This window comes from Amblyomma americanum, chromosome 10 (assembly GCF_052857255.1).
Source record: "Amblyomma americanum isolate KBUSLIRL-KWMA chromosome 10, ASM5285725v1, whole genome shotgun sequence".
In the NCBI taxonomy this organism is placed as follows: Eukaryota; Metazoa; Arthropoda; class Arachnida; order Ixodida; family Ixodidae; genus Amblyomma; species Amblyomma americanum.
This window is the reverse complement of record NC_135506.1, coordinates 128,749,607-128,777,368: the sequence shown is the minus strand read 5'-3', so window position 1 is coordinate 128,777,368 and position 27,762 is coordinate 128,749,607. Positions and strand designations below refer to the sequence as shown.

At 48.2% G+C, this 27,762-nt stretch overlaps 1 protein-coding gene across 2 annotated transcripts in view; it reads left to right on the top strand.

The window, feature by feature from the left end:
* The first annotated feature begins 236 nt into the window (after positions 1-236).
* LOC144106245 (uncharacterized) overlaps positions 237-27,762 on the top strand; it is a 230,025-nt gene continuing 202,499 nt past the window's right edge. For both annotated transcript variants that reach the window (XM_077639004.1, XM_077639005.1), the window contains exons 1-3: positions 237-319; positions 6,238-6,444; positions 15,839-16,016. In XM_077639004.1, the coding sequence (XP_077495130.1) occupies positions 15,917-16,016 (100 nt within the window). In that variant the 5' untranslated portion in view covers positions 237-319; positions 6,238-6,444; positions 15,839-15,916. The remainder of the gene's footprint in view (positions 320-6,237; positions 6,445-15,838; positions 16,017-27,762) is intronic.

Here is a 27,762-nt window from a genome sequence, read left to right as displayed (position 1 = left end):
TAGGACGCTGGAGAGTGTTTTCGGAAAAGTGTCGAATCAGACGGATGCCTCGCAAACGCCCTCCACTGTCCCCAGAATTTAAGATTCACAAACAATTGCGTACTTAATAAACGTCTTAACCATACATCAACGCCACCAGCCGCAACACTCCACTAAAGGCTTTCGCCTCACCGCACTTTAGGTCAACCGAGTGCCCCGTGAATTTTTTTTCGGCAAATGCACTAGCCAGCACTCAGCGCTCGTGCCTCCAGAAGCGGGAAAGACGACGACGAATCGAAGACTCCACGGCCGAAGCAAGTACATACGAAGCTGCCCACCGGTAAGAACGGAAATACTTTTGCAGCTCAGTAACTCTTTTTTCGTGAATACTGTAGCGTAACGAAAACTTTCATGACGTAAAATTTAACTATGGTCCAACTACTGCTTAACCTGGTTAGAGAGCGAAAGTTGTGGCGTATCAATCAACTGTACCTGACTTGGCGTATGTAACGTTGAGTGCGTTCCGCACAAGGGATAGGCAGCGTGCCCAATCTGCCACCCTGGCAGCTGGATGTTAAATTAATGCTTTATCGCGAGAGGTTGGTCATCCAATGAACGCTGCGGCCTATTGCTGCCGTTACGTGTAGTAGTAGTAGTAGTAGTAGTAGTAGAAAACATTTATTCCGCAAAGGTAGGATAGAGAGGCGAAAATGCAGATTTTGGGTGGAGTCCTTATTTCAGGACCCCAATGTCCACCGCAGTTGCCCTTGGCAACACAGCGAAAGCTGATATCCCAAGCAAAGTCAGAGCTGAGCAGCGCAGACTCCCACTGTTCCTCGGAGTGATGTTTGTCTAGTTCGGGGGGCTTGGGACCGGAGCAGCCCCGTGTCTGCCACATTGACAGCGTTAATGCATGAGCCAACATCTCTCTCTCTCTCACCACCACCACATACCTCAAAGAGCGATTGACGCGCCAACTCACCCAGGTATCCAGTTATGCGACTTCCTTTCCTCAAAATCATCCCAGTCTAGAACGTTGTCAACGCCAAAGGCAATGAACACAATGAACGTCGAAGGGGTATAGCTTCAGTGAGCCACGACGTTGTGAATGCCAGCGCATGCAGCGCACGTCTGTCACTAACGCGACATAGGTTAAAGCGCGAGTGAGGTGTCCACTGTCCCAGAGGCCAGTTAAGTGCTTTTCGTTTGATTTAGAAGATAATTCAAGATTGGTTTCGAACGTTAGTTTCGAGGAAAGGAAATGGCGCAGTAATCCTCTCACTATATAGGTTGACACCCGAACCGCACCGTAAGGAAGTGACAAACGTGGTTCTGCTGAAGGTTGCTCGAGGTCATTCTGCAGCCTACGCGACATCTGCTTTACCTAGCGTAGCGAATCTGTTCGCTTGAGTAAGGCGGAGGGCGGAGTGACAGCGGTCTGCCGGAAGAACCGTAGCGCACTGCGACAAGACTCCATTCTAGATCGCTCCTGGAATTTAAAAACATATTTTAGCATTCCACCCGCCGCGGTGGCTCAGTGGTTAGGGCGCTCGTCTACTGATCCGGAGTTCCCGGGTTGGAACCCGACCTCGGCGACTGCGTTTTTATGGACCCATAACGCTAAGGCACCCATGTGCTGTGCGATGTCAGTGTACGTTAAAGATCCCCAGGTGGTCGAAATTATTCCGGAGCCCTCCACTACGCCAACGCTCTATTCCTTTCTTCTTTCACTCCCTCCTTTATTCCTTCCTTTACAGCACGGCTCAGGTGTCCAACGATATATGAGACTGATACTGCGCCATTTCTTTTCACCCAAAACCAATTAATATTATTTTAGCATTCCTGCCCGTTCGTTTCTCTAAATTCTTTTGCCCAGGCAGTTGAATTCTCAGCTACTGGTTAGTTTAGACAGCGTTTCTTGAACATAGAAGAAAAATACCACAAGAAGAGACATTTGCCATGTAGCAAATAATGTTTCACTCTGGGGGACACTTTGCATGAAGGGCAAAGAAAAGTTCAGTGCTCTTAGGATAGGATAGGAAAACTTTTAATATCCAACAGAAAGAGGGTAGCCAGAGGGCTACCCGCCTAGACGACGGCCGAAAGGTCTTGACTCTCGGCGGCGGCTTCGGCCAGTCGGACGAGTTGTAACTGAGTCGCCGGGTCGGAGCTCAGTAGTAAGGTCTCCCATTGATCTTTTGTGTTAACACCTCGTCCCTCCCGGGGAGCATGAGGACATTCCCATAGTATTTGGTACAAGGTGGCCTCAAGTTCGCAGGTCGCGCATTTTTCTGAAAATTGCCCTGGGTACATAAGACTCCAGAGGGCCGGGTTTGGAAATGTGTAAGTTTGTAACCGGCGCCAGTTGATGGCTTGGTATCTGGACAAGGATCTATCCGCTGGAGGAAGTCTAGCTCGTTGCAAACGATAGTGTTGTGTAATTTCTCTGTAGGTCACCATGCGATCCCTGTCTTGAAAGACCACCTCGCTCGGGTCCGCCCGGAAAGAAAAGCCACGGGCGAACTCGTGGGCCGTCTCATTACCAGGCAGGGATGCATGTGCTGGTGTCCAGACTAGCGTAATTTTCCGGTCTATTACATGACGGCTTAGAATTGTATTCGTTAGAGGGGAGACCCGGCCCCTGGTGAAATTTAGTATGGCAACTTTGGAGTCACTGATGATGTATCTCGCTTTTGTGCCTACACAAGCCAGTGCTATGGCAGCTTCCTCTGCAGTCTCTGGGTTACCCGAGAGTATGGAGGCACTTATTTTGAGGAGTTGTTTATTATTGACGACCGCGACGGTCATCGTGTTCTTACCATACTCAGCGGCATCCACGTAGACCACGTCCTCGTCTTTGTAGGAGCGGAAGCGTTTCTCTAGCGCCTCTGCCCGCTTGGCCCGGCGCACTGAGTGATGAATAGGATGCATATTCCTGGGTAATGGGGGTACAACTATATTGTCTCGAATTTTTCCGAGCATGTCAACTTTGGCGGTTGTTCTGTTATCTCGGCTAAGATTGACTTTTTCTAGAATGGCCCTGCCGGTTGTGGTCCCGGCTAAGCGTTCGATTTGGGACGTTCTCACTGCTTCCGTAATTTCTTCCAGGGTATTATGCATTCCCAGCTCTAGGAGGCGGTGAGTGGATGTACGGATGGGCAATCCTAGAGCTTGTTTCGTGCATCGCCTGATAATTCCATTTATCTTTTCCTTTTTTGAAACTTTAAGATCAAGGAAGGGGGCAGCATACGAGATACGGCTTACTACGAACGCCTGTACCAGCCGTAGGAGATTCTGCTCTTTCATGCCGTGTCTTCTGTTGGCAATCCGCTGTATGAGCCGCATAGTTTGTTGCGCGCAGTTTTCCATCTTAGTTATTGCATCACCGTTATACCCGTTGCTTTGTATAATCATTCCTAAAATTCTGATTTTTTCAACATGAGGAATCTCCGCCCCTTGAGTTTGTAATTTGATGTTAGGGATGGTTCCAGTTTGTCTTTGATGCAGAGGTCTATAAAAAAGAAGTTCAGACTTCTGCGGCGAGCATTGAAAGCCCCTACGGCTGACATAGTTTTCGACCTCATTTATGGCCTTCTGTAGCGTACTTTCGATGTGCGCGTCGTGGCCACGGGTCATCCACATGGTGATATCGTCCGCATACATGCAGAAATTCAAGCCATCTATCCCCTCCAATCTCTTCGGGAGCCGTATCATGGCCACGTTGAAGAGAATAGGGGAAAGTACCGAACCCTGAGGGGTGCCTATGCTGCCCAAGTGTATGTCTTGAGACTGACTTTCACCAAAGTGGATGCGCGCTATCCTGTCCGAAAGGAAATTGGCAATGTAGTTGTGTGTGCGCTCCCCGACGTTTAAAAGAGCCAGGTTTTCTAGTATCGCCTCGTGTTTTACATTATCGAAAGCTTTAGTGAGATCAAGTCCCACTATTACTTTCGCATCCAGCGACTTAGTGTCTAATATGTCATGTGTGAGCTGTATCATGACACCTTGCGTGGACAAATGCGATCTAAAACCTATCATAGAATGGGGGTATAAGTCGTTGTCTTCCATGAAATTGGTTAGTCGCGTTTGTATGACATGTTCCATCAGTTTTCCAACGCAAGAGGTGAGGGATATAGGCCTTAGATTTTCTAGATTGAGCGGTTTCCCTGGCTTAGGTATGAAAATTACCTTAGCGGTTTTCCATTGTTGGGGAATCTCACCCTTCTCCCAGCATTCTTGCATGAAATTGGTCAATGCCGTTATAGATTTGTCATCTAGGTTTCTAAGCATTTTGTTGGTTACACCATCGGGTCCGGGGGCTGATTTGGTTTTCAGTTTTAGTATTTCTGCTCGAACCTCGAATTCGTGAATAGGGGCGTCTAGTTCGCTGTTGGATTTACCCTCATAGCGCGGTAAGGTAGTCTTGGTGGCGGAGCCTATATATCGACAACGAATTGCATCGAGGAGTTCCTGCTCCGAACCTTCAAATTTATAACCTAATTTCTGTAAATTTTGTCGCTGTGTTAATTTGCTACCTTCTGGATCTAGGAGGTGCCGAAGGAGGTTCCATGTTTTGGCGAGGCCGATATTGCCCTCAAGCTGGTCGCACATTGTTTCCCAGTTCTGATCGCAGAGTCTAAGTGCATATGCCTCAATCTCTTTGTTGTGGCGCGCTAGGGGTCTTCTGAGATTGCGATTTCACTTTTGTCTCTTTAATCGCCTTTCCATACTAGCTTTGGCCTCCCACATATGAAGAAGGCGGCTGTCTAGTACTTCAAGTTCCGCGTTGTCGTCGAGCGTTTTAGTCGCATTCTTGGCGTCCCTGCGGAGTTCCTCCGCCCATTGTTCTATGTTTGTGATTTCTGCCTTTCTCCCGTCCTGGTTACGAGCGTCGCGGAAAGCGTCCCATTCGATAATATGCGGGGAGCGCGTGTGGCGCTTGGCAGGGCCAACGTCAGTTTCCGTGACAAGTATGTAATGGTCACTGCCTAGGTTTAGCAAGGAGTTGGACCAATTAGCTGTACCCGCATTCTTCACCAGGGTGAGGTCTGGGGACGTGTCAGCGCACACGCTGTTACCCATTCTTGTGGGGGGTAAGAGGATCCGTGAGCAGGGTGAAGCCCATTTGCTGTATGTCTAGCCATAGCTCTCTCCCCTTCGTACAAGGCCGCGGGTAGCCCCACGCAGGGTGGTGGGCATTGAAGTCACCTAGAATAACCAGTGCGTGCTTGTTGCCGATACGCATCACTTTCCTGAAGAGGGAGTCGAATTTAACTTTCTTTTGACTTGGAGTGCTATAAATATTCAGAATGAAAAGACTGCGTTGAGTCTTTGTGGCCGGAATAAGTTCGACGAGGACGTGCTCGATGTGGCGGATGCCCGTGTCATGTTCAATGGCCGCAATGTTCCTTCTAACGAATGTGGTAACATTAGGTTTGTCGCCTGTGGCGTTAAAAGCTTGATAACCATTAATTTTGACGCGCCTCCAGTCTCCTGGAGGGCGATAACCTCTGGGTGGACCTTCAGAGACGCAAGGAGCTGCTGGAGGATCGGCCTTTTCCGCCGATACCCCCGGCAGTTCCATTGCCACAGCAAGTAGTTGTTATTCTTTGTGTATATGGCCATGTTGAATTTGCTGAATGGTATGTTCCACAGTTTGCTGCCATATATTGATGGCTAAGAGCTCATTCCTGTGTCCTTGCGTTACGTCTGTGAGTCCCTGTATTGCGGAGAGAATCGACTGAATTTGGTTTTGCATGTTAGTTTCCAATGCTTGAAATTGCGCTTGTATTTTGGTATCCAGGGCCTGAATCTGGGTCTGAATGTTGGTCTCCAGTTTATGGCAGACTTCCTCCAGCGTAAGTTCGGGTTGTGCGCCCTCCAACGATTTTCTCTTGCTGGGTGATGGTAGGGATTTCTCCACCACCATCGTACTCTCCTGGGTATTATGTAGAGGTTTTTCGGCTTCCTGTCGTTTCCTATCTATCTGGATCTTAAGCGGCAGCTGCTTCCTAAGTTCCGCGTTTTCATTTTGAAGGGCCGTAACTGCCCCGGTTAATTTTTCCACCATGCGTTTAAGTTGTAAGATGTCCTCAGACCCACCGGGTGGATGAGTATGGGAGACCTTATCTACAAAGCTCACCCTCTTGTGGTCATCCGGCACGTTGCTCTTGTCCGTGGGCGGCGTTGACCCTTGCTGATGACACTCAGAGCGTCCCTCGATTTTGGGCCGGGCTCCGATGTTCCATTTGTTGCCAGTGTTGTCCCGCACACTGGAAGCGGAGCACTTGCGAGAGCTGGAGTGGCCCCTGGAGCTGGAACGACCCCGGCAGCCGGAACGACCCCGGGAACTGGAACGACCCTGGGAGCTGGAAGGGCCCTTGCAGCTGAGGCGGTCCCGGGAACCCGAGCGACCTCGGGAGTTGGAGCGTCCCGTGGACTGGCCTTGCAGCCGGATTTACAGGCGTAAAAATAAATGACATTATATTCCACTTCATTAACCAGCCGAGGTCTCTCTGTGGTTAGCGCGTTCTGCACTAGCCACAGTACCCGGGTTCAAATCCAAACGCGGCAGCCGAGTTTGAATGGAAACGAAACGCAAAAGGCACCCGTGTGCTGTGCGATATGAGTGCACGATAAAGATCACTAGGTGGTCGAAATTTCGGAACCTGGGCACTACGGTGCCTTTATGTTCCTTACTTCCTTCACTCCCTCATCTATCCCTTCCTTACGGCACAGGTCAGCTGTCCATTGAGATATTTGAGACAGTTACGCGTCATTTGTTTTCCTCAAAACCAATTCTCAATCCCAATTTATTATGACTGCACGTTACGAAGATTAACAAATTTCCTATTGCATGACCACCCGACCCATTTTGAGTCTAAACAATATGAAGGAACACACACGAAAGGAATGGGACAGAAGAGAACAGACACAAACGAACGCCGTAATGGCATGCAGGTGCTAGTCAGTTCCGCTTGTGCTGCGTTCCTTCGCAATGTTCAGTCACCAACACGCCCAACAATGTAGCTTAATGTGTTCCTAAATACTGCACATCTCTTTAACGTGCACTGACATTAAAGATCCCCAGGTGGTCCAAATTATGCCGGAGCCCTCCACTACGGTACCTATTTCTCTTTCTTCTTTCACTCCCTCCTTCATCCCTTCCCTTACGGCGCGGTTCAGGTGTCCAACGATATATGAGACAGATACTGCGCCATTTCCTTTCCACAAAAAAAAACAATTATTATTATTATTAGTTGTTTATGTTAATTTTTACTACTACAAAATTTAAACTCAAAATAATAGAATAGATCGCGCACTGGCGTTCTAGAAAAAACTCGCGTTCTGGAATGATGAATGCTTTCGCATTCCTCCACGTAACAGAATTAAGTGCCCTCAGAACGTTTCTTTTCGTTCCCGTTTTATTGTTGATGCTTTCTTTTCGTTGACGGACTCTTGTGGAGGGGGCATCGTGTTTTTGACGCCCGCATTTCGTGCTGGTGGATGCTGCAGTTTCAGAACTCACGCGAGAGTGGTTGTGTTTGACATCTTTCTAGACGGGCGTATGACTCGGTTCCTTAACGTATATGCAACAGTGGCGTGGTTGGCCAATGAGTTTTTTTTGTGCGCTCTCTTCTCTCCTCCTCCAGCCTATGTAGCATGTGGAGCGAGGGGACTTCAACTGCGTTCTCGACTCTTTTCGTGATATTCAGGGTGGTGGTGGTGTGGACAGCTTGTGCTTTACAAAAAGGTATTGCCTACAGACTGGGTCTGAAAGTCGTCGCAATCAATAGGAGGGATCCCTAGTCCGGTACCCCGGTGTTATCCGCGGCGGCATGGGCTCTTGTCATCAAGACTCGCTGGTCCTAAAGAGCTGAGCAGCCGAGCAGGGCAGCCTCCGATTCCTCTCGGGGCCGGGCCACGGTGCGTCAATTTATTACGCTAGGGAGTTGGGCAAGCTGGTTCGTCAGCTGAACCTCACGGCCGAGTGGGTCTCGGTCCACAGCGTCCTCTTCGCGTCCATTCGCGTAGGGGGCTCCAGAGCCAGTAGGCTCGACCGAGTCTACCTCCCACCCGCACTCGTCCCGCGCCTCGCGTCCTGTGATGGGATACCGTTTCCAGCTGACACGCGTAGACGCTGCTACCACTTTCCGGTTCCTGCCGCCCTAATATACGCGTCCAGCCGTCCATCCTCTTTAGTGACCTGGCGCATGGACGTCTCTCTCCTCTACGATGCCCCAAGTGTGCGGCCAGTCAGGAAGGAGCTAGCCGCTACCTTAGTAACTCTCCCAACTTTTTACCCGGACGTGTGGGACGCCCTTAAGGCAGGGTGGCGCGACACCATGGTTCGGGAGGGTGTAGCAAAGTGCGTACGCTCCGCGGCCGCGTTAAATTATGTATTGAGCCGCATGCGCATTACTAAGCAAAATATGGCGCTAAACTTCGCGATGCATGAGTATTTCGACACGTTACGGCTCCAATACCACTGTGTGCTAGAGGGAAGCTCCCAAGCCGCTCACGTTGCCGCGAACCTTCGCCTACCGAAAAAGAATGTTATAGAACTCATCGGGGCCCGCAGTATCAGCCAGAGGAACGATCGCCCGGCTCAGGCCGAATCGGTCACTTTGTCGGATGGCTCCGTTTCGATGCACCCTGCCAACATCGAACGTGTTTTTCGGGGGAACTTTGCGGCGGTCTTTCAGTCGCACTATTTGGACCGCTTGGACGATTTGGACGCCACAGTTTCCGCTTTCTGCGGCGATCTTGCCCTCGCACCGGACGGCGCGTAGTTAGCGCTAACCGCTCCAGCGTCGAAAGAGGAGCTGTTAATCGTTTTTCGCGAGATGCAACATTCGTCTGCGCCTGAGATAGAAGGACTAGTCGGCGGCTTTTGTTTCAAATTCTTTATTATATTTTAGGAGACCTGCTCACGCGTATAGTTAACGCTTTTCTCGTGGATGGTCTTAACCCCGTTCAGGATCATCCTCGTACCCAAGCCGGGGATTTCGTGGCCGCCTCCACGGGCGTGGCGGCCGATAACGCTGCTTAATACGGACTGCATGCAAGCTGGTCGCTTCACTCCTCGGCAAACGCTTGCGTCCTTCTTTGGGGAACCTCGTGAGCCCCTATCAGTCGTGCTCTGTCCCAGGGCGTTCCGTCAATGCGTCGCTCACGCTTAGGCGCGATTTCATCGCCTAGACCCGCTACGGTGGCTCAATGCATGGTTAGGGTGCTTGGCTACTGATGCGGAGTTCCCGGGTTCGAACCCGACCGCGGCGGCTGCGTTTTTATGGAGGCTAAACACTAAGGCGCCCGTGCGCTGTGCGATGTCAGTGCACGTTAAAGCGGCCCAGGTGGTCGAAACTATTCCGGAGCCCTCCACTATCGCACCTCTTTATTCCTTTCTTATTCTTTCACTCCCTCCTTTATCCCTTCCCTTACGGCGCGGTTCAGGTGTCTGCCGATATATGAGACAGATACTGCTCCATTTCCTTTCCCCAAATTATTATTATTATTATGTCTTCGCCTACGCGCACGTTAAGGGGGTAAGCGTAGTGCTTATCTCGTTGGATCAAGTGAAGGCGTTCAATAGAGCGGAGCATCCGTTCATGCTTGCAGTCCTTCGTATTTTCGGTCTCCAGTCGCAGCTCATAGACCGAATCACGCTCATGCACTGCGACCTCAAAGCACAGATGCAGGTCAAAGACTCCGCCACCGCTCCTTTTCCGGTGACGCGCGGCGTGCGCCATTGATGCCCTCTCTCCGGCGTTATTCGTCCTGTCATTGGATCCTCTCTTGCGGTGCGTGGCTTCCAATCCGCGCATCCGCGGTTTTCCGGTGACGGGGCAAGAGGCTGTCGTTGTGTCGGCTTACGCTGGCGACATTTCAATCTTTGTCCGCGACAACCGGAGTGTTGGAGAGATCGAGTCCACTTTCGACACCTACGCCGCCCTGTACGGAGCCGAGCTCAGCCCTGGCAAGAGCCACGCTCTGCGTTTCGGCTCCTTTCATGATCCCCTTTCCCGAGTCAATTCTCTTCATGGACGCAATCCGAGTTTTGGGGTTCTTGTTTGAACAGAGCGGTGTAGCGCCACGAGCTTGGGACGAGATGGTGGCGAGGAACACACGGGCGTTAGACCAAGCGGCTCAATTCACCCTGTCCATGAAGAGCTAGGTGTTGCTCATAAAGACCCGCTCGTTTTGTCTTCGCCTTCTACGTACACCGCGCTGCTGTTATGCCGTTATGCCGCACCACATAACAGGTCGCCTGGCCTTCCTCGCGAGCTCCTTTCTCTGGTATGGCGGGACCGCGTTCGTCGCTCGTCGCCTCTGTCAGCTGCCTCCCAATCGCGGCGGACTCGTTCTCCCCTGCGCAGCCACTATGGCACGCATTTTAAGGCGATAACCTTTAATCACTCATACTCATGTCCATCCGTTGCATTTTAGGACGCGTGATTTCTCTCTGCCACGCTCGCGCCAGCTGCTCTTCTCCTCTGTGGTGAAATGAATTCAAGTGCGGCAAATTCAAATCAGTGCAATGAGCCGCAAACGGCTTTCGCCTTCCCGCAGTTGAGAAGAGATATGTAAGTGCCTCCAACGAATATTTTAAGTCCGGAACTAGTTGCCTTCCTAGTAGGCAATTGTGCTTACCCGGGGCATTCGCTGCTGCTCTATTGGCTGAGCACAGCCCGACGAGCGTTTGCCCCGGGCCGCCACATTGGCCCGCAAGTCGAGAGGCCCGCACCCTCTTACAGAGAAGCCGCAGGCCTCAAGATCGCCGTAGCGGCCGACTTACCGGGTGTAGATGTCAGTGAGTCCTCGGCGTGCAGCATCGCCTAAATGATCGCGCGGGCTCGCCTCGGAGAAAAAGACCAAGGGGTTACGGCCGCAGCGAGATGGTCCTCGTGGTTAGAGCGTCACCTTCCCGCTGAAATCCGCGATATCGGTGCCCCAACTGCGATGCGAGTGTGACACGGCTCCATGTGTTCGTAGAGTGTTGTGCTTCGCGCAAATCGCGGATTTTGGTTTCTCTCATGTTTTCCGTGCACGCCGGACCAGGACCCCGACGCCCATGGGGTTTCTTCGGGAAGCTAGCGTTCTATCGTGCTTTTTTTTGTGGCGACGAAAGTGTCTTGTGGATGCCCACCGACAGCCAGCCCGTGCTATGCACCCGGCGTTCCAGAGCCAGCGTCTTCTCTGGTCATTCTTGTCTGAATGTCTGGAACGGGTTTCTTTTTCTCCGTGTTGCGCTATTGTAACTCTGCAAAGTTGACAGCGCTGCAAATGGGGTGACTGTAAAGAATAACGCATACCATTCGTCATACCGCTGATTGCCGAGTGTTGTTGCTTGCCAGCTTCGCCTGTAAAGTCAAAACATATGGAGATCCTTTTAATGGTCTGCTCTGATGGTTCGCTACTCGGCTGGCCGGCGCGAGCGCGCCTTAGAGAAGGCGTAAAGAGGAACTGGCATTAAATGTTTCGTGAGGCCACCTGCGCTTTCTCTCTCCTGCGTCCTACGATGTTCGATGTAATTATCTAACAAGCCCCTATTAAATCATCTACATTGCCAGAGGCCTGTATTAGAAGAAAATTTGGGAGGAAAAGTGCGCTTATCTAATGAAACCTGACGTAGTGTGAACGATCCGTTGTTCAGTACACTTCGCATTTGTGTGGTCTATCACTCCAAGCCTAAGGAACGGGAGAGTTTCATTGCCGGAATTGTTTCAGTCGGGTCTTAAGTACGCAAAAAGGTTTATTTATTATTTTATTTTTATATTTATTTACTTACCAATAGTGCGCAGTCACATGACTCTAATCACGGGTGAGCACAAAAAACAACAAATTAACATAATAAGCAAACACATAATACATGAACTCCGTACAGTAATATACACATGGTATGAATACAATAAAATGATCACTAACGTGAGGCTCTCAGGTTGGCAACGAACAGTTCAAGTTTCGGGCTATCCAGAATGCACTTTGGCAATTTGTGCCAATCGCTAATTATTTTCGCAAAAAAACTAGAATTTAATTGCATTACCGTGCGCTCCATATTTTTGAGTCATTTTTCCTTTATTTATGTTTGTGATAGAGCGCATGTCGCAATGACTAGAGGACGAATTCCAATAATTTTATCGGGGGACTTCGTTCACGATTCTCGCTCTGAGGTAATGTTGTTAGCAACCTTCGGCCGCAAATTTCGCTGATTTAGTAGGCTGAAAGCCAGGTTGGCGACCTAATGCGTTTGAAGAACTTAACGTGGTCAGTATCGAAGTAACGGCAATATTGCACAAGTTGGCAGTAAGTGGCATGTTAAAGAATGTCACTGAATGAACGTGCTTTAGGTGTGTAACTTGTGCGCCTGTAATTGTAGGGTTCAATCTATCGCATTCAAAGCGTCGGTTTTCCATAATGTCCAAGGGAAAACAAAACGCCCTCAATTGCTGCGCGAAAGGTTTGGGTGAAATTAGCAGCTTTGCAGGCTCAGTTAAAGTAGAAGTATGGGCTACTTGGTTAGTATATAGCGAGGAATAAGAAGCACCGCAAACAGGGAGAAAAAAAAGCAGCGCTTGGGGTGTTTTTTTCTTTCGATATCCTCGTCTATTGCACAGGTTCTTCTTTCCTGTAACTTCCTGGGTGTTTACTCTCTGAGCACAATGCAGGAAATGTCTGGAATGCCGCACTAAACCCCAATCCCAGATTGTCCACTGCGATACGACACTTGTTTCTCGATGCCGACTTCCGAACGAAGCTGTCACCACTCCATGAACGCCATGTTTAAGCCTGATCGCACAAGTGCGCAATCTTTACTACCAAGTTGTCTTCCGATGCAAATCCCACCACTTTATGAGGCATCTAACGTATTGCATTTCGCATAATTTACGATCTACGCTGAAACGAACGACTCAGCCATATGGAGGCGCTCTTTCGCAGCTTAAAGAAGTCCTGGAGACAATGCCCAAACAAGGGGAGAACGTAGTAATAGCACTCGACATAAAAGGTGCCTTTGACAACGTCGGCCAAGCCGCTATAATGGAGGGGCTAAACAACACCAACTGCGGGAGAAGAATCCATGACTATGTCAGACTTCTTGACCAACAGAACGGCCACGGTGGGACTAGGGGATCTGGGGAGTGACACCTTCACCACCCCAAGCAAAGGAACACCCCAAGGCTCGGTCATCTCGCCCATACTTTCTAATTTGGCGATGATCGGCCTAGCGAGAAGACTCAGCAGAATCCAGGGCATCCAGCACGCGATGTACGCTGACGACATCACGGTCTGGGTGAACCATGACTCCCTGGGGGAAAAGCAAGATCTGCTACAACGAGCAGCAACATGCGTTGAAAGATAAGTGATGAAAAGAGGACTAGCCTGCTCTACAAAAAAGTCTGAACTATTGAGGGTAGGAAGACAACCCACCGACGCGCCGCTCGAAGTGAAACTAGAGGGGCAAAACATCCCGGAGAAAAACATGATAAGAGTCCTAGGGATGTGGCTGCAAGCAAGCAGAAAATGTAGCCACACACTCTGCCTGCTCGGCAAGTCAGCCGAACCGGTAGGCAGAATGATAACCAGTCTCCAACCGAAGACATGGAATGAAAGAAGACACGCTAAAACTAGTACGAAGCCTCATAGTCAGTAGGGTCATCTACTCGCTGCCATACCACCACATGATCAAAATCGAAACGGAACAGGCAGAGACAATCCTAAGGAAGGCATACAAGACGGCACTCCTCCTACCAAGAAACACATCGAATGAGAAGCTGCTCCAGCTAGGGACCAGCAACACCTTTGTGGAGCTGGCAGAAGCACAGCACTAAGCACTGCTGCAACGACTCAGAAACACGGCTGTAGGAAGAGCGCTCCTGACAAGGTTGGGTCGCGACCCAAGGGGGCATCTCGATCGATCCGCCGATATACCCAACGAGATCCGTAAAACCCTGCAGGTCAATCCCATTCCGAAAAACATGGACTCAACTCTCCACGCGGCCAGGAGACAGGCGCGGGCAGATTATGTGGAGAGGTACTTAGCCAAATTAGAAAACACAGTCTTCACGGATGCAACCATGTATCCATGGGATAGAAGCGAAAGCTACTACAAGACAGCTTAGGTGGTAGTTGACAACGCAGGCATTCTTATCACCTGCGCAACTACACGTAGCGTCAGGATAGCGGAAGCGGAGCCGGTCGCTGTTGCGCTGGCAGCGGCTGAGGGCTATCGAAAAGACGAATCATTTTTCATCCTAACGGACTCAAAAGAGACATGCAGAAACTATACGAAAGGTAGAATCTGCAGGGCTGCCTTAGCTATCCCCCGCGAAGCAGTACACCTCAGAAAAGCAGCAACCCACAAATTAATTTGGATTCCGGCAACACGGGGATAGAAGGAAACGAAAGGGCAGGCAGCTTGGCTCGAGAGATCATGTACCGAGCCGAGCGGCCATACGCCCTGGGACAGCACTTCACCGTGGAGATCGGATTTTCAGAATACCTAAACTATCAAAGAGGCAGGAGAATTAGACACTCCCCGCCACATAAGGGCTTCACACAACAAGAAGCAGCTAGTTGGCTGAGGCCGCAAACGGCAACATTCTTTAACCTACATATACTTAGCAAGATGTATCCTGCACAGTATAGGAACACATGCCCGTGGTGCGGGGCAACCCCCACGCTTTACCATATAACCTGAGAGTGTAAGCGAAACTACACGTTCCACCAACACAAAACCCCGAGTGCGGAGCCGTGGGAGAGCCGGCTCACCAGCTGCGAGCTCGCCGCCCAAAGGGCAGTGGTGCAGCACGCAAGCGAAGCAGCGCTACTCAGTGGAGCCCTGGACTAGGTGCCCAACCCTGTTTTGAAGGTCAAGAGTCTGCAGCGATGCAGACGAAGACCGAACGCTAAACACTTAATGGACCAAATAAAGTTTTTTCTCTCTCTCTCTCTCTCGCAGTACATCTCCAGTGGGCCTTCCGCGGACGAGAAGGCGAACGCAGTTGATTCACTTGTACTTTTTATTTAGTTATTATTCCCGCTGAACCCTTCCCTCTAAATAAGCTTGGAATTGGAGCCTGGGACAGTTGGCTCTGATATGAAGCTTGGCTGTTTGAATAATAAAGCTGCAAAATGTAGATCTGCTACATGAAGTATATATTCGTCATGCTAGACTTGTCCTTCCTAACAAGTGGTGTTGTTGAATAGAGGCTTAACTTTTGCGTGCATTGTACGGAATCTGTCGTTTTCAAGTGCCGGTGGTCACAAAAAACAGGCTCATTTCGGAAACCGGATTACAGGTCTTAAGGCAACTCAGCCACGCACAAAAGAATTATGTGCTCAATCGTAGGGTGTATCAGACGACGACAGTTTTAGTTTAGCGCTTGAAAGTGCCCTCAGGTTGACCAAACCCACCCCCCCCCCCCCAAAGAAAAAAAAGGAATAAAATATCCACTGTTTTAGGATGGAAGCAATGTTTTTGAGTTCTTTATCGATTAAGTGTCTGTTGGTTCTACGGCATACGCCACTTTTACATACATGTACACGAAAAACGGACGAGGTAATATTCGAGGAAATCACTGCTCCGCTCTGCATCGCTCATGCGCCCTCGTTATCTTTGGCAGACATTTATTTGGGCCACGACGAGGAGCTGCGCCTTCAGAATCTCTGGACTGAGATTGCGTCTCTGCGCCTAATGAATTACTGCTGCAGTATTGGCACCTGTCGACTCGAGAACATCACTGAAACGCAGGCGTAAGCTATCGCGTAATGAGTCCAGCCTTGTTACCCTTGTTGGATCGCAGCACTTCGATAAATACCGAGCACTTGAAACCGGTGGTTAAAGGATCTATTTTTGCAGAAACGTCACAAGCAACGGTGCCTTGTCGTGAGCAGAGCGTTCCTGAACTCGGCGTATGCTCCTGCTTCACCACGTAAAATGAAATCTTCTCCGGAATGGCCTGCGCGGCGTGGATCGGCCGCGTCCTCCATGCTTCGTCGAGAAGAATCCATGGCCAGCTTCATCGGCGAGGACCCAAGTAAGTTATTCATTATTAGCTTGCTGCTAGCCTCCCTGTATACCTGCAGGGCATCAAAAGATGTCCAAATTTATTTGGAAGTAGAAGATTTGCCGCTATAATTTTTTGAACTTATATTGGTACAGCGTGCCGTTGCGAAACGAGAACATCGTCCCGGCTCTGTGCTCTCAACGACGACTACGTTGGAGTTAGTTCTTCTGCGAGCTGTAATTTTATTAACCTTTGCTCTCCTTGCAGCTCATGCAACTTAGAAAGTTCGACATATTTTCGTAGATGTGTTGGGTGCCTCCATCCTATTACATCTTGATTTTGCAGAAGTTGGAATCTTGGCAGCTCAAAAATAAAGTCCCAAGAGGTAACATCCGCGGTTGAAGCGACAACGCCCACTGTCGCAATCTCGGGACCTGGGCGGCGCATTTTGTCCCCCATGAAACGTCATCGAGACAAAATTGACAGAACAATGTGCTCGTCCTGACTGATGCAGAAATGCAAATAGGTCGAATGAAAATGGACGAAAACGGAGGAGATGACATGTGCATGTTTGTTTTCTTTTGCCATTGGACATAATTTCAGCTGTCTTATAGTGATTAAGTTTCTCAAGGAGGAGACAGCATCAGCAACCTTGTTTTCTTGTGCCGTTCGACATAATTTCAGCTTTCTGATAGCGATTAAGTTTCTCAAACTAAAGTATTGGTCGTCCTCGCCGTGTTGGGAGAACGCACCTTTGCAAAACCCAGCTCTTATGCCCCATGCCGCCAACGGGGCAGGTAACTAACTCCGTGTTACCAACTCCTCAGTAGCCGCCAAAAAAATGTGCCGAAGCAGCAACGCACCTGTTGATATGCCGAATGGAGATATTTACAACATTCTGGTTACTGCCCCATGCGACACTCTTCTTCTGGCGCTTGAGACGCATCGTAAACATGAAAATTTTTTACTGTTGTCGCTTCATGTGCCACTCTTACCTCTGAGTGTGGCGGTGCAGTTTAAAGCAGCCTTGGCGTTGCTTGGAATTGATGTTCGAAACAGAATATGATATAAACCATCAGTGATTGAGCTGATAAACGTTCAAATCACATGTAGGTATCGCTGCAATGTAAGAGAACGTAAGCCTCTCATATTATGGAAGGAGAAACCGCCACCTCAGCGGATAATCGTCTCTTAAGAATTACACGAATTTCGCAATCTGCGCTTTGGACAGAAGTCTGTTAAAACAACTTGCTGGAGCAACATAAATCGCATGGATTTGCGTGACCTGTTTTTGTTCAGTATACCTTGAATCGAGTGGGTCCTGTACATTATCCGGACCATAGCGTCGAGTTTCTTTGCGGCGTGAATTCCGTCATTAGACGGACACGCCCTTATACACCTATGCCTTTACGCCGCACCCTTTTTAACTGTCTTCACCGCCTTTCTCATCCCGTTATCAGCGCTGGATTAATGGGGGGTGGGGCTAAGGGGGCTGCAGCCCAGGGTCTCACCTCGGACAGTAGGAGAAGTGGTCCCATTTATTCTAGCCTTCTTAGTATATTGAACCATGGGTATGAAGCGAGAAAACCAGAACGAGCAGACAGCCCCCCCCCCCTTCCCCCCCGCCTAATGCAACAGCATGCATTTAGCCTGATCATTTGGGGAGAGCTGGTCGAGCTGCAAAAATAGGAATCCCCCGCCACCCCGGCCGGGGCCCTCTTACGAAGCGAGGTGCGTTTGTTTAGAAGAGTTTCCGCGGTTTCTTGTCAGTCCGTCTGCCCAATGCTCTCTGGACAAAAGGGGCAAAGAAAAGCACATCTAACATGTAATGTGGGATAAGGACCTAAATCTCCCGTACCTTTCGTTACAACCACACCACCCTCCACCTCTCAAATTGTTCCGCCGCTGTCCTTCTCACAGAAAAGATGTGCTGCAGTACCCAACAGTGCCTCCCATTCGACGTTTCTTTATCGTGATGGTAATTTGGGCGGGGGAGGTTGAGCCCGATAGCAGATGATGATGAGCCTGATGGCAGAGTCTAGTGATGAAAGGAAAGGAGACGTCACACGTGCTTTTGTCCGCGTGCCGTGGGGCATGAACTGTTCACTGTTCGGGCAAGGGTTGTGGAAGAGTGAAGGGGGAAGTAGAAGAGCTAGGCACAAAGTCCTGTCTCCATGGCCTATTCCTGCCTAGTGGCTGCGCACCCTCGCGCACGCTCGACGGAAAAAGTAGGTCAGACTGGCCGCCGAACTTTCCAGGAAGAAGTATAAATAGATGACTCAGAGGCGGCGGAGGGCGTGTAACTTCGCCCGCGCTAGGAGTCGCCATCTCCCCTTCGTTCTTGCGCTTGGCGTCGACGGGGCGGAAGAAAAATCGAGAACCTCCCAGAACACACGATTGCTCCTTGCCGATAGGAAGACCAGACCGGAACGGGAGAAGAAGTGAGGTTGTACGGAAAAGGAGGGAATTTGTACAAGGAGCTCTATGCGTATGTGAACGCCTGCTTTGGCGCTAATAAAATATAGACGCGGCGCGCGTCTATGAAACGAAGTTGATCGCGGGCTGCGATTCAGCCCCGAGCCGCCAGTTAGGCTTGCATAAGCCCGCCCGCTGAGGAGCTCCCGGGGGACGCACCACTCTCGGCCAGCCAGGGACCATCCAGGAAGCGTGCGGCAGTCATCGGGACGGCCAACGTCGGACACCTGCGGTCGCGTCGGACTGACGAAGTGCCCGGTGCGGTGAACAATTAGCAATCATTTATGCGATAATGCTCGGTCCGAAGCATCAAAGCGGTGCCTCTAAACGAAAGGCTAACTTAGAAAGAGAAGAGCGTGAAAAGAAGCTACCAAATATGACAAAGTACCTACTGAATGCAGCTTACGCGGAGCAGTATGATCGCTCTACCCAGAGTCCGTGTCAAACTCCCAATAGTACCGACTCTTTGGAGAACCTACCAACTCCATCACCATGGTTTCCTGGTAAGAACCATCATGGCTGTCTGGATCCTGTGAAAACGGTGTCAACCTCGGTCGAGCATATTTCTGAGCAACCGACGCTAACCGAGCCCTGTCCTGTTCCTGAGTCAACGACGTCTATGCTACTCAGCCGGGCCCCTGCCACAGAGCTCTAGGTGTCCGGTCCGCCACGCCAAATTTCTACTACTGCTTATCAACAGGTTCCAAACCTCCCCGATGAGCCTCCTTCTACTGATGAGCGCCAAGAAACAACACTCCAAGAACCGACTCACTTGTTTCCTGTTAGTTTAGCTTCAAATAATTTTGTTCCCACCCACAAAGCGTGCCTCGAGAGGACGAATGAGACAGCTTCTCGCTGCGGCAACAGAGAAGTACCGACACCTCCGCATCAAGATATACGTTGCGAGATTCTCCGAAGTGACCCTGGTAAGTGGCCGTGCGTTATTACTGACAGCTTTCGGAGTGTGTGCCTTGAGAAAGGGCCATTGTATTTTCAAAATCGGGCGAAAATTTTCCGTCTTCCGAAAGGCAATACAAAACACACAAGCGCTATATGTCACCTCCTCTTTTCGTGTGAAAGGCTGTGAATAGGGAGGCGTACGAGCGACACTGGTTAATGTACTCGGAGTCCAATGGTTCCGTTTACTGTTTCATATGGAAACTGTTTTCGATTTCAAGAAACCGCAGTGCTTTCACGACGCACGGCTTTCCTGACTGGAAAAGAGCAGAAGGAAAGGTTTGCGCACAAGAAAATAGCGTCGAGCACCGGAACTGCGTGGTAGAATGGCTCGCCCGCTCTAACTCGAGCAGCACAATTGACAAGGAACTGGTTAAGCATCTTGTCACTGAGACCGCTTACTGGACAGAGGTGTTGAAGAGCGTAGTCGTTGTAGTTAAGCTTCTAGCTGAGCAGAAACTAGCGTTTAGGACCAGACGAGATTTTCGCTTCACCGAGGTGGTGGTAGTGGTTTTATTAAAAATAATAGTAAAAAGGAAGGAAAAAAATTTTGCTTGCCCCGGCATCTGCCATCGATACTGAAGCACCTGAGCTGGGGCAGCGGAAATAAAGGATAGCAGGCAGAATGGAGAAATGAAATGAAAGAGGTGAGGGGACAGGAAGAGAGGATAGGGGGAGAAGTAATATGTACAAACTATTTACACAATAAGAAATGTGTCCAGGTTGTGCGCGTGATTAGTTCCTTTTAGAGGAATTAAATCACACACGCGCACAGCACTGTGTTGGTTACAACTGGAGAGGGGCGTCCAGTTATTAATTGTTCAAGGTAGAACTCGCGAAGCGTTCGGTCACTGCGTGTAACTACACACTAAACACGAATGACACGAGATGGGAGGTTTATCCGTGTTCGTCCGCTTTGAAACACAGCATCGCCAGACGAGAACACCGATCAAACGGTGCACATGATATCATAAACACCGCAACATCAGCTAGAACTGACGGTGTGCTAACGAGGTCCGCAATCGTTCATCAGCCGCCTCTAACGGAGTGGTTGTCGCCATTGGGAACCTTCCGAACGGTGTAGAAAAAAAAAACGCCGTACGGCAACTGAGACGGAGCGAGGTCGAATTCCTGCTGCTGTCCAAAAGAACGCGCCAGTGGAACTGTGTACTTTTGTCTGTTTCGCTTACTTCCGTAACGAGGCAGCAAGTTTTGGTTTCGGTCGAGATGCAATCGACAGAAGGCGGCGCAAAGGATCAGAAGACGCCGAGAGAGTCGTGACTCGTGAGTGCGGACGCTGTGACCGAAGCGGCGTAGGCGCTAGGCCTAGCAGCGCCAGCGGGGCCATCTCGGATTGCGTCGCAGAAGTGAGCGCGGCGGGTTGTCTGGAGCCTTTCTTGGAACGGATATCTAGTGGCGACTGTGCGTTTGCCGCTGCTGCTTTTCGATGCGCGACGTAGTAAGGGAAGATGGATGCTTAACTGAGTTCACCGAAGTGGATATCGTAAACGACGGCTGAGCTTGCCCCTCGCTTTGGTTTCCGAATGGCGGTATGGCGCCGTTGTGAGCGAATTGAGACAAGCGCTGGCTTTGCCGCGCCCTTGGCCAGCGGCAGAGAAATTTCTACCTCGACACTACCGGAAGGATATTTTTGAATCCCTGCCATCTCACATCCGTCTCGCCGTCATGGTAAGTGATTTTGCGTCTTAAATATCGTTGTACGATAAAGACGTGAGCAGGCTTGTGTGGAGCGCTGAAGCACTGGTCTGCTGAATGGAGCTAAACATTAGCGTAGTTTTCTTAACGACGCGCTGCAAGTGTATGGGTTGTTTTATATGACTATGCGCCAGCGCTTGAGCACCTGCGTTGTCAGTCAATCCCACTGCCTGCGTTATAAGTTCGCCTTCATTCCGCAAAGCACCGCACGAGCGCTCTGTAGTACAAGTCTGCTTGCGTCTTCACTGAAGTACACCTTGCAAGCGGCTGTATGTTTTCGGCATTGTTACTTTAGAGCCCTCCGAAGCATTTGTGTCATTTTAGTTTGGGTATGTGCAGCATTTTTGGCCACTCTTAATTTCTGCATGTTCGCAGAACGAGGTATGCGGCATCGCTGTTAACATAAAAAAAATCAGGTCGCTTTTTCTAAAATGCCATGGTTCCCCACAAAAACATAATTTTGCTTATCGTGCGCCTCGCAGCAAATTTATGAATGTGCTCAAAGCTTCTGAAGTGCATACTTGTATTCTGCCGTCATAGATCCGGCCGCCACATTTAGAATTCCAATCTGATTATTTGTTGCTTTCAGTCAATGGCGCAATCTCTTTGTCACTGGAACACGAGTGAAAGCAACGGCTGTCAGTTCTTGCCTTATGTTCTGCGGTTAGTTGCTGCATAACTTCGATGGGTACAGTATAAACGTGCTGTCACTGTTTGTGAAAATATGACAGCTGCTTTAATTTCAAAGCATCACATACTTCATTGCCTTGTTCACCTATCATTATTGGAGTCAGTAATTCGAACGACATACATTTTGTTTATAATGATTTGTCTGGTATCAAACCTGACTGGACATTGTTCTATACAGGTTCTAATCTATGAAGAACTCCAAGGTTGCATCAGTTTAATCTACAAGCAGTACCAAACAGTTCAGAGTTAAGTCGCAAAGAAAGATGCCCCCTGCAACACTTGTAGGTATTTTTGTGCAAATTATTGGTTGACATAGGCAGGAACTGAAATTTTTGTACAAAAATAGCAGCTCAGTATATATCTGACCATCTGATGACTACCTTTTAGGCACAGAATTTACTCAAATTTAGTCATTGATGTCACGAGCCTTAGCAAAGCTTGGGTTTTGTGATTATTTATTTTAGATTGGGGCTGGCACAAAGCTCTGGTGTTTGGTTATCTTGCAAAGAGGCGGGATGCAAACAGTGACAGTAAGGAGCTGCTGACCCCCAAGGCATTTTCGTTAAAATTCAGGCATAGTTACTTGTGCAATTAAAAAAAGACAATAGTAGGAATAAGGAGCCAGTGTAACTGCTGCAACTATGCTCAGTTCTGAAAATAGAGTAATTTCATGACTAAACCAGATACAGCGTACTGACACGCTGCTATTTTGGGATTTGCATTGCTACTAACTCATTTTCACGCGTGTTTACTACCACTCTTTTCAACTAACCAATAATCCAATGTTGAGACGGTTGTGGTTTCTTTAGACTTGCATGAAATTATGGAGAGGCGATCACCATTATTTGCTTTTGCGACTGTGATTTTTTTCATTTTATTGACAAATGGTAATGAGGTCTGGATACGGTGCAGCTATTTTTTATTTTCAGTTGGAAAAGAGTGTTTTGTGTTGTAGTCTTCGATGGCATCCAATCATTGTGGAGTGCTACTTCACAAGCTGTGTATAATGGCGATATACACTTTGAACAACACCATCGCTGTTATGTATTTTTAGGTCTTCATTATGCACACGCAAATATGGTTCATGGGGAGTACTGATTGTTGCATCCTGGGCTGTTATAGGTGCTCAAAATTTGATTCCCTAGAGAACATTTGCTTCTTCGATGCTCAGCAAAAATTCCTGTAGTCGCCATATGTATCAAATGTCACGGATAAAGCAAGGGTAGTAGATTTTGTTTGCAGCTGTACCTTTCGAATACGCACTTTGTATCACGCTCTCTTATGAGCAGTGGCGCACCATTGTTTCTTTAGCCTCTTGTTCGATTACAGTTAGGCTGTTGCTGCACTGGTTGCAATTAAATGAGATTGAGCATATCTTTGGCAGGGAGGCCATTGCAGCATTTTGTTTAACTTTTGCATAGTTGTGGTGGCCCACTAAATGTGATCATGGCTCTAATGGACAAATCATATGTTCAGTTGCACCTCTGTAATATGGACACTTTGGTTTCCGAGCAAAATTCTCGCAAAGGGATTCATCCATACTAACGAATCATGAATGAAAAAGTTCTGATACAAAACTTGCCGCGAAGGTCTCCTGCACATAGTGGTGGGCAATGAAGTTGAAGCTAAACAGTGTTGATAGCTCCAAGTACATTATCCTGGTTACCATTATCTTTAAAAATCGGTCAGTGACATGTTTGAACCTCTCATTTATTTAACTTTTTTCTTGAAAAAATTGGGTTGAGCATGACCAGCACTCACAGCTTGCCTCCTCACCTACCAAGGCGCAGTTTTCCTGTTCATTGGCCATCACCCTGTAGTGAAAACCTCATCGCTTCTGTGGGGATTCTGGGTGTTCCGTTTGGAAAATCTAAAGAAGGCACTCTGTCTGCTGACTTTTCTTGAGAGTGCTTTTAGATATTTGGCTTAAAATAAACCACGGTTTGATGGTTTCGAGCTCATCAGCTTTTAAAAACCACTTCGTCTTTCCTTCACAGCGGCCTCTTCTATCTGCCTGTACATGTTTTACATGTCTAGTTTTTTAGTACTGTTTGGAATACTGGTAGTGGAACACAAACTGTGCTGCTATAACTTATCAATGTTGACATGATACAGTTGGCCAAAGTGAAGAAAAAGGAAAACAATATAAGCATGAATCTGTGAGAAAACTGTCAAAAAGTACAGAGCCAAAGGGTTTGGCTTCTAAGCCATGTAATAAGGCCTCTGAGCATCCATGGATGTCCAACATTCACGGTGGTCAGGGCAACATTTTCTGTACCTTCAAGAGATCTGGAATGCTAGCGATGCACAACAAGGCTCAGAAGTGAATTCCTTGGGCTCTAAACTTCGACAAATGCTGTACTCGCATTATGCGAAAGCATGAAAAGACATGACAAACAGGAATAGCAACATTTCGTTGACGCTAAGATTCATCAGCCCACTGGTTTCTTGTCCCTGCATGGGCTAGTCATGGTTTTTATCTTTTTGCATCTAGCTCGGACAGCTTCCTGGGAGCACTGTCAGCATTTTGTAATTTTTTGGTTTTTAATTGACTTCCCATTCTGCCACATGACACATTTTCTAGCATTTATACATATCCTTTAATTAGAAAAAAATAATGGTGATAAAGGATTTGGTGAACAATTAAGTTTTCAAACAAATGTGTGCTTAGACACAGGTCTTCAGAAATTCAATTACTTATTTAATCACAAAGCTACTAGTCCTTAATCTGATCAGTTGCCGTGGGAACTTTTCTGGAATTTTTCTTCACTTCGTCCTAAAGTGAAGGTGATGAATAGTTTTCTCGCGATCAAAGAGAATGCCTGTGGCCTGAGCGCTTTGACCTTAGGCCATGTGTTCTTGCTTTGCTTGTAGTGCGCACAGTCACATAATACCAGGTTGACTAATTCCTTGTGTTTCAGCATTAGTCATTACTTGTTAGCTAGATTAAAAGCATGTGTGCATGTGTTTCTGTAGTTTAATTTTTTCCATATAAGTTATGAGTGCTGCATTTTATTTCCGACAGGCTCCTTCAAATTTGTGGCTAGCATATCTTTCGGGGCACATAAACTTTCTCTAGAGTATAGGCCTCCATATATTGAGTGTAAAGTTTTGTTTTGTGTTCTTTTTATGTGATTGTGTTAAATTGAATGTATTGCATACGTTTTCTAAAGTTATGTTCATCCTTTGTGTTTCGCAAAAACAAACCCAAACATTAGATGTTGGATACCTGTGATATTTTACTGTAGATTTAGTGGGCTGCTTTAGGATGTCTGTTTAGTATTTCTTTTACTGTAGTTTGTAATCTGCATCTTGAAGTTAGCCACTTGGAATTAACCACTGGGAATTTTCTGGTGCTTAATATTTTTTTAGCTAATCTTATCTGACAGCACCAGTTATCCTGAAGTGTAGCGAAGAAGTTTTCAAGTCAACTCTGCATTGTTGAATTTCAAGATTTGCTATTGTATCGTTTTGATTAATTTTAGGTGCTGATTTCAAGTTAGTCCCTATCTCTATTACCTGTCCAAGAATTGTGGTTTCAAATGTTGTTGATTGTCCTCCATTTAAAAAAATAAAATTGTAATCAACAGGTCTTTGTGACCTTTTCTTTACTTCGCGCAGGCTCTTCAATTTTTTTTCAATTGAATAAGCTTGACATGGTAAGCAGCCTTTTAATGCTGCTGGTGTTAATATTGCAGATATGTTAGTTGGTTAGTAAGTGACAATTGTGATAATCCAGTGCTATTTGTAGCGGTGGTCTGTGTAATTCAGTATTTTCGAACATCCAATGGAATGAATGTAAGTCGCATGCGCAAGTTGAATAATTGGTTTTTTGGGGAAAGGAAATGGCGCAGTATCTGCCTCAAATATCGTTGGACACCTGAACCACGCCGTAAGGGAAGGGATAAAGGAGGGAGTGAAAGAAGAAAGGAAGAAGAGGTGCCGTAGTGGAGGGCTCCGGAACAATTTCGACCACCTGGGGATCTTTAACGTGCACTGACATCGCACAGCACACGGGCGGCTTAGCGTTTTTCCTCCATAAAAACGCAGCCGCCGTGGTGGGTTCGAACCCGGGAACTCCGGATCAGTAGTCGAGCGCCCTAACCACTCAGCCACCGTGGCGGGAACGCAAGTTAAATTGCGAACAGTTTTGAGGACGTGGTAGTAACAATGCTCTGTAAAGTGCTTAAAAGTGCAGTCTCGAAAAAAAAAGTTTGTTAAACTTACACACCTACCTTGCACTATGAAGGCAAAATCCAAGAACTATATTTTTGTTCGAAAATAAAACCACGGAGCACAAGCTATATGCAATGTTTTTGTGTAATCCTTACTGCGAATCCTGCTTTTATCGACTTTGAGGATTTATAGACTGGATGAAAATAGTGCTCGAAAAATAGTTTCAATGCGCGAGTGGAGCACGGAATTCAAAATTTTCTGAGCTGCAAAAATAAGTAGCAGTAATGTACGGATTTTAAGGATACAATATACAAATGCATTCTTTTTAAAAACTTCTAAAGGCAGAGAGATGGCAAACAGTATTTGTCCAATGTGGTGCTGCCCGCAAGTGGCTTGTGCATCATTCAGGTTCTTTAACTTCAGGGATTCGGTTTTTATACCATAGTAAAGAGATGGTATACTTTTACGAGAAAAAAATGTGTTGCAGGAATTTGGCACGTAGATTCGTTACCACGGTCTTGTTTTCAGTTTCATTGCCTGTCGTCTCCCCAACTCTGCTTTTCTTGCCCATTGCGAACCACCCTGTCAAGATACTTTCGGCTAGCGCCGGAGCCATGGTTTGTGTATTTTTTACAGAAGTACCGTATACTCAGCGGAGTCAGATTAAAGACGTTCCCTTGCCGCAACCGCTGGTCTCGTTTTGTTTCCGCGATGTACGGCTGTATGCTGCGACGTGACTGGGACGTCGTGCGTATGCATGGCGCCACGATCGTGCAACGCAGGCATCCACTCTCTTTGTATTCTCTTTTTATCCTCTTTGGATTCTCTTTGTATCCAGCGTTCTTGCCCTGTTCGTTACAGTACTACTTCGTAACGGCATGGACGGAACGGGGCTCGTTATATCGCAAAATTGAAGTTCGGTTGGGCTTTGTTCATGATTACAAAGCGCATCCGAACCTGATTATTGTGATTAACTAACTAGCACCGTTCCGCCTATATAGTTAGCAGTTCTAGTAGCCCTGTAACAAAGAGCAAAAATGCAATATTGAAAAACGGACCGCTGTCATCACCTCCTCCTAGATACCGGCGTTGCAAAATCGGCGCCTGCATAAACACGACACCGCGGCCACCGCTCAGCGTATCGCCGCGGTTGAAACCTCCCATTGCAAACCGGAAGGGCATCGTATTTTTTGGTGTAAAAATTAACACCCAATCTGCTTCCTTCGCCAACCGTTAAGTCCTCCGTATTTTTGAGTGCTGAAATCTACCCCTAGACTAACGGTGTATATCGAACCTCGATTTGGGAGGACGCTAGAGGACAAGCCAAAAACACCCATCTGGGTTGATTTGTGTTTAGTGTGTACCTGACGGAGAACAGACGGGACGTCAAGCCCGTGTGTTCGAGGAATGCACAGAGGCTCACCAAAGTTCGCTCACGAGTGCGCGCACTGCCCTGCGGCCACAATAACGTCTTGATGGAGTCTGGTAGTATGCCCTGCGCCCTATAGGCCACGAGCATATCGCGACGAGCATCGGCGAACGAGGGTACAGTGAAGGAGCAGGTGTTCTAGTGTTTCCACTGCACCGCATTCGTCACACACACCACTCGTCGCTATTCCGTGACGCACCCGTCGTTCCCGGGCCACACGCAGCCAATGCGCGCGCGGAGGATCATTGCATGTTGTGACCGTGTAAGTGCGCGACAGCCGGTGACACTGTCGATGCGCTCACCTCCCGCGATGCGTGGGATGGGATGCTGCTT